The sequence below is a fragment of the Rhagoletis pomonella genome, unplaced genomic scaffold (assembly GCF_013731165.1).
Source record: "Rhagoletis pomonella isolate Grant_MI unplaced genomic scaffold, Rhpom_1.0 Rhpom_scaffold_00006, whole genome shotgun sequence".
In the NCBI taxonomy this organism is placed as follows: domain Eukaryota; kingdom Metazoa; phylum Arthropoda; class Insecta; order Diptera; family Tephritidae; genus Rhagoletis; species Rhagoletis pomonella.
The window spans coordinates 30,799,953-30,812,995 of NW_023458560.1; the positions used below are offsets into that span (position 1 = coordinate 30,799,953).

The following is a 13,043-nucleotide window of genomic DNA, read 5'->3' on the forward strand; positions in this document are numbered from 1 at the left end:
AAATTAAATTAAAAATATAATAGCAATATTTTTCTTTTCGAAAAAATTAAATCCAAAAGCCAAAAGAAGAAAATGAGTTTCTAAAAATTATATTAAATAAAAAAAAAAAAGTTTTTCTCAACTTAAAAATAAAATATAAATATAAAAAAAAACGTATATACAAACCACCTGTACACTCCCCCTAAAATGGAGGCAAATATTTTAATTAAAAAACGCAAAACATTTGACCTACCAAATCGGGGATGCTCTATCTTTTGGTGAAGCCACCGACTTCCGGCTTCAACCGGCAGTAGGTTAGACTAACCGGAAGTGCATTTTTTAAGTCAGATATACATGTTTATACAACTGATTCGTACATAACTTTATTTGAAACTTTTTCACATAAGTGCCTCTTTCAACCCCTAAATGACCTTCGAGCTTCAAATCATCCTGGACTTCTTCTTGGTAAGATAACTTTTTTTTGTAGGATTTTCGTGCTACAATAAACAATTGCCCACTGTCGTTTTTAAATTGTCTTACAAAAGACTTGCAACTATCTTAGCCAGAATAGCGCTCTAAGTCTCCTGATACAATTTTGTTCGATGTTTTTTTTTTTTTGAGATCTAATTGTAATATTTTTTTTCTATCTAATACTTTTCCTTCTGGGTCATATTCAAATCCATGCAAATATATTTATTGCTCCTCCGACATGCAAATAAATACATCAAGCAAAGCACCGATACATGTATGAGAAACAAACGCACAATCAACGCGAAAAAATCATTTAAAAATGTGTGCAGTGTGCAAACAAACATAACCCTATAAACACATGTACATACATACATACATACATTTAAGTGTGCACAAGCATGAATAACATTGAAGGATATAACCTCAAAAACGTAAACGCTGGTTGCCGCTTCTCAGACATGTCAACTTGGCAAGTGGCAAGGGCGTACGACAGCAAACAAACTAAAAACAAAAAAAACTGAAGAAAGGGGGAGCAAAAAGTGGGAACACATGGCGTGTCGCCGCTCTCATATGCCTTAAATGTTAGATAAGTTGCTAAAATTGCATGTTTCGCTTGCGTATTTTTTTCTTTTGTATCAACGCTGGCCCTTTGTGCTTTTCCTACGGCAAAATAACATAACAGCGCGCGTATAAGCTTCAAATTTCATTGCCAAGTCGAGTTGAGGGTAAATTGCATGCTATATAGAAGGTAAAGTGGTTTATGAGTATGTGAGGTTAAAGGTGTGAGTGTCTGACGAAATTTGTGGGTACATTAGGGTGCATCTTAAAAAAAAAAGTTGCGTTTTTTTCACCGCAATTATAAGATTCATTATGTTTTAAAACTTCTGCCAAAACATTTTTGAAAATTTTTATGTACATTAGGGTGCATCACAAAAAAAAAGTTGCGGTTTTCTACTGGAATTATAAGATTTATTATATTTTCAAACTACCGATTACAAATTTCGAAAAAATTTAAGATTTACGTAAACTAAGCGGATTTGGAAATATTTCCAAAATCTCATTATTTATTGTTGATAAACTCTTTTACGTTTTTATGCAGGCTTAAAACTAAACTTTTCTATCTTCTGAGGTAATTAAAAAAAAAAATTAAATTAAAACTAATTTTTTTACGAAAAGATCGATTTTTAATCAATTACGTAAATCAAAAATTTTTTCCGAAATATTTTGGCGATTGTTGTAAAATAAAATAAATACAGTACCGATTTTTTTTTGTATGGAGAGTGATGCACCCTAATGTCCATACATATTTACATAAATTCTGATATAAAAAAGTGTACATATTTGCATGTGTGACATCCAAGCCAGTATATTATGCGCGTTTTGTTTTAGTCCTCTTTTTGCATTTTTTGTATCCGCGCTGACGTTTTTATACACTCTAAAAAGTGCATGTAAAACTACTACTGAAAAGTGTTTATTTTTCAACCAGAATCTGTTCAAGTATACGCACAAGATGTTCAAGATTTGATTTTGAGCATGAGTTGTTTAAAATATACACATGAAATGTTTAAAAATACAAACATTTTGAAAGTAAAACTCTATTTTTTACAAATAATAAATACTAAGTGCCAGGGGCTTACATTAATTTATCGTGATATGATAAGCTTAATGCTTATGCTCATGTTTGTTAGCTTGCGCACTTTAATCAAAGTTGAATGAGTTGAAGAGTGCCTTTAAAGTATCCCTGCGTGCAGATTGTAAATTGAACTGAAGTCCTTTCATAGAAAATTGTGAAACATCTCAAGCGGCTGCTTTGCAAATCTATAAAAAAAAAAAAAAATGTCAAGCGAAAGAGGCTTGGAAACTTATACAATGCCATTTGCTGACATTGCTTAGCATTAATGACTCGCTTGTGTCTCATACCATCGTTTTTCATGGCCCCATTGCAGCACTTCCTACTTCGCTATAAATATGTAAATTCAAGCAGTTTGTCAGCGTTATGCAGTGCAACATATCAGTCTGCATACGGGTACGCAAACGCACACCAATCTCACAAATCACACTCACACGCGCACACAAATCTAAAGTTAAGAACGAATGCATATACCGCATATTCAGAGTAAAATAGTAATGCGTCTGTGCTTATGCATTTAGGTTTATGGCATATATCGTGTTTCTCTGTTTGTGCTGCCAAGTAATTTACATGCAACATGCTACTCAGCTTACGTATGTACTTGCAACTTTACTTGCCCTTTGCACATTGCAAGGTTTTTTGGTTTATTATGACTCTCAAATGCGTTGTTATGTTAACGAACTCTATAGAAGTATGCAACATAAAGCGCATCAAAAGTTTTTCAGTGAAAGGAAACTCCTTAAAAACAACAAAAAAAAAGTCCGTAAAAATATTTGTTCCAAAAAGGTGGCGTGTTGTGGCTGTTGACTTCAAACACTGGACGTAGGCGAAACTACATAGTCTCACATACAAGCGCATGCAAATAAAATTATGTATGCACTCTAAAAAGTGCATGTAAAACTACTACTGAAAAGTGTTTATTTTTCAACCAGAATCTGTTCAAGTATACGCACAAGATGTTCAAGATTTGATTTTGAACATGAGTTGTTTAAAATATACACATGAAATGTTTAAAATTACAAACATTTTGAAAGTAAAAATCTATTTTTTACAAATAATAAATACTAAGTGCCAGGGGCGCACGCAGGAATATATTTTTGGGGGGAAAGGGTTTATACTTATAAATATATATCATCAGCAAATACTGAAAATTCGGTCTTTAAAATACATTTATGAAAGTTTTATTTACAGTATGAAATAAATAATAAACTTCATCAATTGCATTTTATTTACATAAAATTTACAAAGAACTCAGATATTTTTAACCGGCTTCAAAAAAGGGGAGGTTATCAATTCTGTGTATTTTTACTTCTTTTATTTATTCCACCACATAACTTTGTACCGCGTGAACCGATTCCAATAATTATTTTTTTTTTTACCGGAAAGATGGTACCTTAAGAGTCGTCTCGTAATTTGGTTTAGATCCGATCATTAAATCATGAAAAAATTAACGGTTAAAGATGCACTCAACTTTCAAAAGTAATACAAAATTTTACAAAAGAATTTTAATATAAATAAATTAAATAATTTCACGAACTTTTTACACTTTTTTTTTAATTTTCGTCGATTTCTGGTTTTTCATTTTTTAATAATTCGAATAACGAAAATTTAACTGAACTTGTATTTTTATCATGTAGCTCATTTTAGTGGAACGAATTCGAAGTTAGCAAATTAAATCTTCGAATGCTTATTAAGTACATATCAGTGGTAAACTTTTTTAGGCTGTAAAGTGTAAAAAGCAACAGTAAGTTAGTATGCATTGTATATTTTTAGGACAATGTTTCCATTCGCAGTTAAACTTTAAGAGCTCTCAAGAAAAAAAGAAAAATTCTTACAAAATGACGCACAAGAAATGGAAAAGAAAATTTTTTCTTTCAAAATTTCTTATATCATAATAAATTTAGCCCCAAAACCTACCCCTTGTGTGCGCTACGTGACAAATTTGATATGTAAAAGTAAACAGACATTGTTTAATTTTGCACACACTAGGAGAGGAAACTGGTTACCTCTCTTTATATGCGTAAATTTAAACGAAAATTTTTTAGAGGAAATTTTAAACATTTTATGTGTAAACTGTGAAAATGTGAATAATAAATGTTTAAAACTCAAAAAACTAATTTGAAATTTGTTCTACGCCACACATATGATAAGTAAAAGTAAGCAAGCAATGTTTAAATTTGCATTCATTAAGAGAGGAAACTGGTTACCTATCTTAATATGCGCAAATTTAAACAAAAATTTTTTAGAGTGTGTATAATTCTCTAAAAATCTTTTCGGGCATGAGGTAATATTCAATTTATGAGAAAACGACATTCCCTTGAGTGCTTTTATTTTGTAAGGGAACATTAATTCTGCCGTTATTTCTACATATATAAATTTTAATTTGGCTTAAGCTAAAAAGTAATAATTTAGAACGCTTCAGCTCTATACAGAAGATGTATCTTGTTTCGTTTGGGAAATTTCCATCGCAGTTGATTGTGAAAAACCTGAGTGCGCGTAGTTCCTACGCGCGGATAAAGTGAAACTTTATAGACAAAATTTGAGAAAGAAAGAAGTAGTAAATCGAAAACCGTGACAATTCAAAACTAATTTTTTCCCACAAAACAGTACACACACCATATTTCTAACATTAGCCAAAGTCCTTCTTTTTTAATTGGCAACATACTAATAATAGTTTTTTGCCTCTGCTGAATATTTGCGAGTTTTTTATCTGGGGCTCTATTTTTTGTGTAATAAACTACTTAGGTTAGTTTATGTATGCTGGCCAGCCACTAAGTGGCTTCGCAGAGACTATTAAGGTCCATAGCGTTACCAGATAAACTACGACCACTTTAGACAGCTAATCACTGCGAACCAGGAGCAATGTTGAAACTGGAACAACTTGTTATACCCCACTTTGACGGCGGCTTCCAGATTAGAAAGAAAAAATTTGGAGCTTTGCCATCTGGTTGAAAATTGCAGTTTAAGTAAATTGATAACATAAAGTAAATATTGCAATATGGCTGCCAAAAGAAAGGGGTTTAGAAGGCTTACAGCTGAAAATATTTTTGTTGAAGGTTGCCACCTGTTTGAAAATTTTAATTCAATTTAATTGATAAGATAAATTGAACTCTGTAATATGGGAGTTAAAGTGAACATTTTAGGCAAGTTTACTGGCGAAAATAATTTTAAAGAGGGTTGCCACCTGTTTGAAATTTTTTTATCAGATTAAACAGCATAAAAACACCTTTAAGGCGCCGTGAAGCAGGCCGGGTATTTGCTGATCTATAATGTACAGACATCGGCCTGTTACAATTTTATTATATGGGCGATTTCACCGTCACGGGTGGGACATTTGTACAGAAAATATATTCTTTCTTGTTTAAGTTTAAGTATAAAGTACTGAGCAATTCTAAATCTTGATAAAGCTACACCCAATTGACGACTATATGAGTTATTACAAAATACGTAAAAAATTCCAGCTTATTTTTATATGGGAAAAGTCCGAGTTATTTCTTCTGTCACGGATGAGACAAAAAAAAGGACCTGCTTTTTGGACCGGATATATTTTACGAAAACTCCGCGAATTTATTTCACTTTTCTGTGTGAGCTTGATGTCTTATAATAAAACAAAGAACCACGAATACAAACAAAGCAAAATCTATGGCTTTATTATAAGGAAAATCCGTTTGTCACGGGTGGAACACGTACGAATTTTTAAACGAAAAGGAGATTTTAGTGTGGTCCATATTAAATATTAGTTATTAAAAAATATAAGAAGCCAATTTCAATTCACTCATGTTTTATTTTAGGATAGTGCCTTCTATATAGAAGAAATTGCCCAGCACCGTCAGCCAAAAAAAATTATTAAAAATCAACACGATTTTCTAGCGTCTTAAAATTTTCACTTTTACCTACTTAAATTCATATTCAAATTCAATTTTTCTAAAAATTATGAACAAAAAGTTTAAAATTTTTGGGTGTAATTGTTAGTTTGTTGAATTTTTATAATTTTTGTACGAAGTTTGAAATGTGGATTTATGTGGTTCTGTTTAATGTGTTAGACCTTTATAAAAAAAACTATAAACATTGAATAAAGAGAAGAAAAAACCAAAACTGGTCAAAATGTCTCTCACCTTAATCAAGTCGAAAAAATTTACTTAGAACTTGATTTCAAAACGTAAAGAAAGGTATTAAAAATGCATACAAAACTTTAATTTGTTACTTTTTGGTTGATTCAAGATTTTTACAAATGTATTATCCACACGTTTGTTAGTTTTATAAAGAAAATAATTTTAGCACTGAGGTTCAGTTTCCCACGGAACCTTCCATATGTATAGATATGAACTAGTTGCGATGATTTGAGATGAGATGAGGTCCAAATGAAGTGCAAATTTTAATTCCAAAATCCAAAACGTCTACTAAATGAATATGTTAATATTTTTTAGTCGCACATTGTGCACTTAGTAAATCCTTTATAAGCAAAATAATCATCATAAAATAGTATCACAAGATTCAAGGCACACCTCTGGCGTGTGCATTCCATCGGTCAACTTAAAAAACTACTCGTAACATTCAAAGATACGCGCTAGTTTAATTGCATTTATATGCACATACACGTCACGCTGTTTGCAGGAGTTTCCTGACCCAAATACCTCAAATGCTTCAAGTCGTGCGTATGTTTGTAGCCACGGTCAGGTGTACGTGCTATTTTAAAGCTTTTCCAAGTGATTTTATTGTGTCCTTGCCATGCTGTTAATACGCTCAGTGGTTTTTGTTGTTGTTGTTGCTGCTCACAGCTGTTAAGTTGTTCGTTTATTTGACAACACATGTTTTCTCGCCAACTTGCTGTGGGATACACGGTATTGTTTGGCTGCATGCTTACCTTTGCCAAAGTTAGTTACATGCCGCCGCACAACATACTTGTATTTGCTTGGCCACTAAGCATACTTCTTCGATATCTGCATGTGTACATATGTATATATGTACATAAATAGCTTGTGCACACAGCAGATTGTTGTTTTGCTTAAATGCGTGGCGGCTGTACCAGAAACTGTGTGAATGAAGTATGCTTGTGTTTACATTTCAATTTGCAAATTGATGTATCTTTTATATACGAAGGCAGTTTGATAAGTCAGTGGCTTTTGAATTGCTCGCACAGTAACTGTCAATAATAATAATTATAATAATAATCCTTCACTTCTGACATGCTAAATTCAGCGGGTAAGATGACGGAGAGTGTGCTAAAAATTCGCTTGACGTCAGAATGTCTTGAAAGATGGGCACTCATTTATAGCGCAATTAGCGAAGTAGTCGGGGCGGTACATAAAGCGACAAAAGTATGCGAACAGGCGCGGTATATCCATCCACACTGACGATTACAACATGGAATAAGGAACTGAAGCCGGTGTCCACTCGAAGGACCTTTTGATAAACCAGTCCTTTCATCTACCGAAGAACTGCATTGGCTTCCAAGCGAAGATCTACGTCATAGACAGGGCGGCTAGTCTTTTACTTAGTAGTAGTTTTCCTGAAGACAAAACCACTATTTTTGTCGACAGTCAGGCTGCACTGAAGGTAATAGGAATTAAAAATAACGAAATCGGGTATTGTACGGAAATGTCGCATAACGCTGGCGTCACTGAGCCGTATCAACTTTACTCTATACTGGGTTCCCGGACATAGAAATACTGAAGTGAATGAGTCGGCTAATGGGATGGCCAGATGCGGATTAGAGCTGTCAAAGAAAAAGCGAACAGCCCACCGCCGCTTAGTGATCACGTTAGGAAAATCTAGGAACACATCGTGGCCGCGAGGAATGACTTGTGGAACAAAAGGGAAAACTGTGAAACCACAAGATTATTATGGACGCGGCTTAGTAGGAAAATTCCAAAGACATACTGAAACTGACTATATTTGCAGTAATAATGAATTGAAGCTACTCTTTCGATTATAGGCACGTGTCAGCTCCTGACACTCACTTAAAGAAGGCATTCACAATAGAAAATCTTGTCTCCGAGCGAAAGTATGGAATATTCCACACACGCGCTCCCAACGTAACCTAACCTAACCTAGTTGGTACATTCTTGGATCGGATTTATTGAGAATGGAATGGTGTCTTGTCTAAATCCTGTCTCAAGGCCTTAAGTATAATGGGAAACACTGCCTGGGTGCTTGGCAAAAGTTGTTGTTCTTGTTTTTTTTGGGCCACCCACAATTCTTTTTCATTCCATTCCATCTGGGACTTCAAGAACGCCTTGAATTCTATAAGATTTCCCGATATGCTAGAAGCTTTGGAACGGTCATTTAATGTTCCAACATATTTGTTAGATATGTTTCGGCTGTTGTACGACACAACTCAGTGTCAGAGAAAGAGGCGTATAGCTGGTGGAGCGGCACAGGGTTCTATACTTGGCCCGGACCTCTGGAATTCTACGCATGACAGTCTGCTACGAAGTGAAATGCCGGCGAACATCTTTGTCGTCGCCTTTGCGGACGACGTGGCCACCGTCATAACGCAATAAACACCCAGCTGGTTCAGCCCAAACTAAATCAATTGATTCGGTGTGGCAGTGGGTGGATGAGAGATCACAGTCTTCAATTGGCTGCAGCCAAAATGGAGCTCGAACTGCCGTTCAGTAAAGGAATCCAAACTGTTGGTCCACCAACTTTTAAGAGCACCTGCCTTCTAAGAATCAAACGCTGGTTTCCAGTTGACAGTAGCTTTAAAAAAACTATTTATTAAGGAGAGCAGTATTAACAAACAATTCAATTACTGGCAAATATGGTTCTTACTTTGGTTTTCCGATACAATAAAATAAGTATAATATGCAAAGAAAATGGTAGTTCAATTCAATTTCAGCTATCGTCGCGTTGGTGTACATACACGCCGAAGGTTGTATTTTAATTGTCAATTTAAGGTTGCCACACTTTCACTTCTCGTTTTAATAATAAGGCGGTGTTGCAACATTCTTCCCCCCGGTATAACGACCCTGGTAAGTTAATACCTTATGACGATGCAACGTCGCCGCTTGTCTCTCTCTTCACATCGAGTACCGCGATTTTTGCTACTGGACGGTGATATTCACCAGCCGGTGTGCATATTATTGCGCTGCGTACCTGACCATCCTTTCCTGCAAACGTGTTCTCCACAATGCCTTTAGGCCACGAATAGCGAGGTAGATTTGGGTCAGCAATGACTACTACGTCACCCTTTTCAATCGGTTTCACCTTGTCGAACCATTTGGTTCTCCTAGTCAGTGTCGGCAACATCTCCATCACCCACCTTTTCCAAAATTTGTCTGCCAAATACTGAGAATGCCGCCAGGAACGCCTTACAAATTGATCTACGGAAGAAAACTGGCCTAGTGGCTTATGTCCAGAGGAACTTCCCAGCAGAAAATGGTTAGGAGTTAAGGCTTCTTGTTCTGCGGTCTCTAGAGACAAGTATGTAAGTGGGCGACTATTTATAATACTCTCGATCTCTACAAATAAGTTGTACAATTTTTCGTCGTTAAGTTTTGTTTCCGGTGTCACGATACGGTATAGAACGTCTTTGAATGTTCTGATCATACGTTCCCAGGCGCCTCCCATATGAGGGCTTGCTGGGGGAATGAAAGTCCACTTTATCTCCGCGCTCGTAAACTGTTCTTGAAGATCGTGTAGATTAATTTGCTGTAAAGCTTCCCGTAATTCCTTTTCTGCTGCTACAAAGTTTGTCCCGTTGTCAGTAAACACATGTATAGGTATTCCTCTTCGACTCATAAAATTTCTAATAGCCATTACACACGAATTCATGGATAACGAGTACGCCACTTCAACGTGTATAGCTCTACACGTCATACAAGTAAATAAAACTCCATATCGTTTCTCCGAACGCCTCCCAATGGTAACCAGGAATGGTCTGAAAAAATCTATTCCAACAAATGAATATGGTCGTGTATACGGGGATAAACGTGCCTCAGGTAACAAACCCATTTTTGGTGGTACTGGCTTAGCATGGTACAACTTACAGTATTGACAATTGTGACGCACTGTGCGTAATGCACGACGCAAGCTTGGTATATAAAACCGCTGAAACATTTCGTTGATTACAGTCTCGTGGTGGACATGCCTATATTTACGATGATACCATTCAATAATCAGTTGTGTAATTTTGTGGTTCTTGGGTAATATTATCGGATTTTTGACTGCATCCTTAATTGGTGCATTCTCTAGGCGACCACATCGACGTATAAGGTTGTTTTCGTCAACAAATGGTGTCAGCTTTCGTAAAACACAATGTTTTGGCAAGTTGCAACCTGGGTCACCCTTAAGCAACTTAAACTCTTCAAAATATGCATCGGCCTGCGCGAGCCGATAAAGGTGGCATTGACTCCAGTATAGTTCCTCGGTGGTTAAGCTTTCGGATCCTACCTCCGAGCTGGTTAATCCTCGTATCTTGTCTTTACATTTATCTGCAAAACGTTTAACGTATGCCATGCACCTCTCAAGACGTTCCCGCTTTGAAAAACGAGTTGGATCAATGAGTGGTTGACTCTCTATATGAGCGCCAATATACTCTACGTACGGCTTTAAATCAGCATCTTTGAAATGGTCCATGTCAATATCATAATTGTATTTAGGCCATTTTACACGCGGCGAATGTAGAAATTCTGGCCCAGAGAACCAAGTACTGGTTGGGCTAAACTCTGTGGTACTCTTCCACTTCGTGGCAGCATCTGCTACATTTAATTTTGATGGGATGTAGCTCCATTCTGTAACGTTTGTATGCTCTTGAATTTCAGCGACTCTAAACATAACAAATTGTTTGTACTTTCGTGGGTCTGATTTCAGCCATGTAAGCACTGTTCTCGAATCAGTATAAAAATACGCTTTATGAATCTTGAAGTCATGACCCTTAGTGATTTCAGTAGCAAGACGGGATCCCAGTACGGCGGCGAGTAGTTCCATTCGGGGAATTGAGATAGGTCGCAAGGGTGCTACCTTAGTCCTTGAGCTAACATGAGCAACCTGAATTTCGTCTTCCCTTGTAATCCTGAAGTAAGCCACCGCTGCAGTTGCCACCTCGCTAGCGTCCACGAATACGTGCAATTCTATCTTGTAATTATTGTTTGACATCTTACCGAAATAGCATCTGGGAACCTGAACTTGTTTGACCTGCTCAAAAAAAGATAACCACTGCTGCCACGCGTTCACATACTCTTCAGGAATTTGGTCATCCCAATCGATACCACTTCGCCAAATGTTCTGTAGCAAAATTTTTAAACGGATAGTGTAGAATGATAAGAACCCTAGAGGATCATAGACTGACATGAGCAATCGCAGGATTTCTCTTTTAGTTGGCAGCTTTTGTCCGCCTAAAATCTCTTTGCCTGCTTTAGTGAACCTTGTACTGAAGGTAAACACATCTACACTCGTTCTCCACCATAACCCGAGTACCTTCTCTGGCTCTATAACTTGGTCGATCGTTTTTCCAGCGGTACAAAAATCGTAACTTGAACCAGCATTTCCCAGGGCGCCAGCTACATGATTCGAATTAGTAAGCCATCCTCTAATATGGAAGTTGCCTCGTTTGTGCACCTCAATCACGTCCTTGATTAACTTGACAGCCTCCTCTGCGGTTTCAACACTATCCAACATGTCATCTACGTAATGCCTGTCTGTTATTGACTTAGCAGATCGTGGGAACTCGTCGGCATTCTCCCTCGCATTCCTACTACGAACGTACTGGGCGATTGAAGGTGAACAAGTAGCACCGAATGACATAACCTGTAACACGTATGTGTTTGGATCTCGACTCGAATCACAATTACGCCAAAGAAAGCGCTGAGAATGCTGGTCCTCATCATGCACACTAATCCTGTGAAACATCTCGGATATATCACCACAAATGCCAATTTTTCCTATACGAAAGTTGAACAGTACATGTATCAATGGTCGCTGTAGATCCGGTCCCTTCTCGAGGCAGCAATTGAGAGACCTTCCCTGGTGCTCAGCTGCTGCGTCCCATACTACTCGCGTCTTATTGGGCTTGTTTGGATTATTCACCGCAAATATGGGAAAATACCATTTACGTTTAAAATCTTGATTAATTTCGTTATCGCTGAGCTTCCGGATGTATTGCTTTTGTTCCATACTATTTATTAGGGAATTTACTCGATTTTTTAAATCGTCATCTTTGTTTAGCTTCTTCTCGAAACAGAAAAGTCAGCGCATGGCGGATTCAAAATTGTTCGGCAATACTATATTATCAGAGCGCCACAATAAACGGGTTGTAAAGTGATCGCCCGTTCGCGTAACGCACTTCTCTAGTATGTCTTGCTGGCTAGTCTTCTCATGTATACGTGCCACTACATGTGGTTCTAAGTTTTCAAGTTTCATGCTTTCTTTCACGAGCTTGTCGATAGCTATGTTGTTGTCGCATTCACATACATGCAACTGCAGGTCGTTGTTAATATAATAGTCCTGATCTGTAACGGTTCCGTACACTGTCCACCCCAGACGAGTTTTTGTTGCAGCGGGTTCGTGACTTTTTCCCTCTCTGAACTTCAGTGGCATGGCCACATGCTTGTTGTTCACCCCGATAATGATTTGTGGCACCACGTCTTTGTAAGACTCTACTGGCAGTCCCTTCAGATGTTTATACTTGTTGGACATCTCTGACATTACTAGCGTTTGCGCAGGCAAGTCAAGCTTCTTGACAGTGCGAACATCACTCAGCGTAAACATCTTGTTTTTTCCCTTTGCTGACACTTGCAGGTTGATGAGCTCCCATCAGTCCAGCGAAGACGCAGCTGACGTACTTCGCCTTTAAGTTGCAACATTTTCATAACTTCGTGTTCAATAATGGTTGGACCTGATCCGTCATCAAATAACGCATACACGTCAACGGCGGCGTGCTGGCTATGGATCGTGATTGGTACAACCCTATACAATATTTTTGATGTATTTTGTACATGCATGGCAATCAGATTTACTTCGC

The 13,043-nt window shown here is 37.1% G+C and overlaps 1 protein-coding gene across 1 annotated transcript; it reads right to left on the reverse strand.

Annotated features, from left to right (window-relative positions):
- Nucleotides 1-9,067: 9,067 nt before the first annotated feature.
- On the reverse strand, nucleotides 9,068-12,196 carry LOC118741863. Its single transcript, XM_036473838.1, has one exon. The coding sequence runs from the start codon at nucleotides 12,194-12,196 to the stop codon at nucleotides 9,068-9,070; it is 3,129 nt and encodes a 1,042-aa protein (XP_036329731.1).
- Between the last annotated feature and the right edge of the window lie 847 nt (nucleotides 12,197-13,043).

Coding starts and splice junctions, on each gene's coding strand:
- LOC118741863 (XM_036473838.1), bottom strand. CDS start 12,196: ATGGAACAAAAGCAATACATCCGGAAGCTCAGCGATAACGAAATTAAT.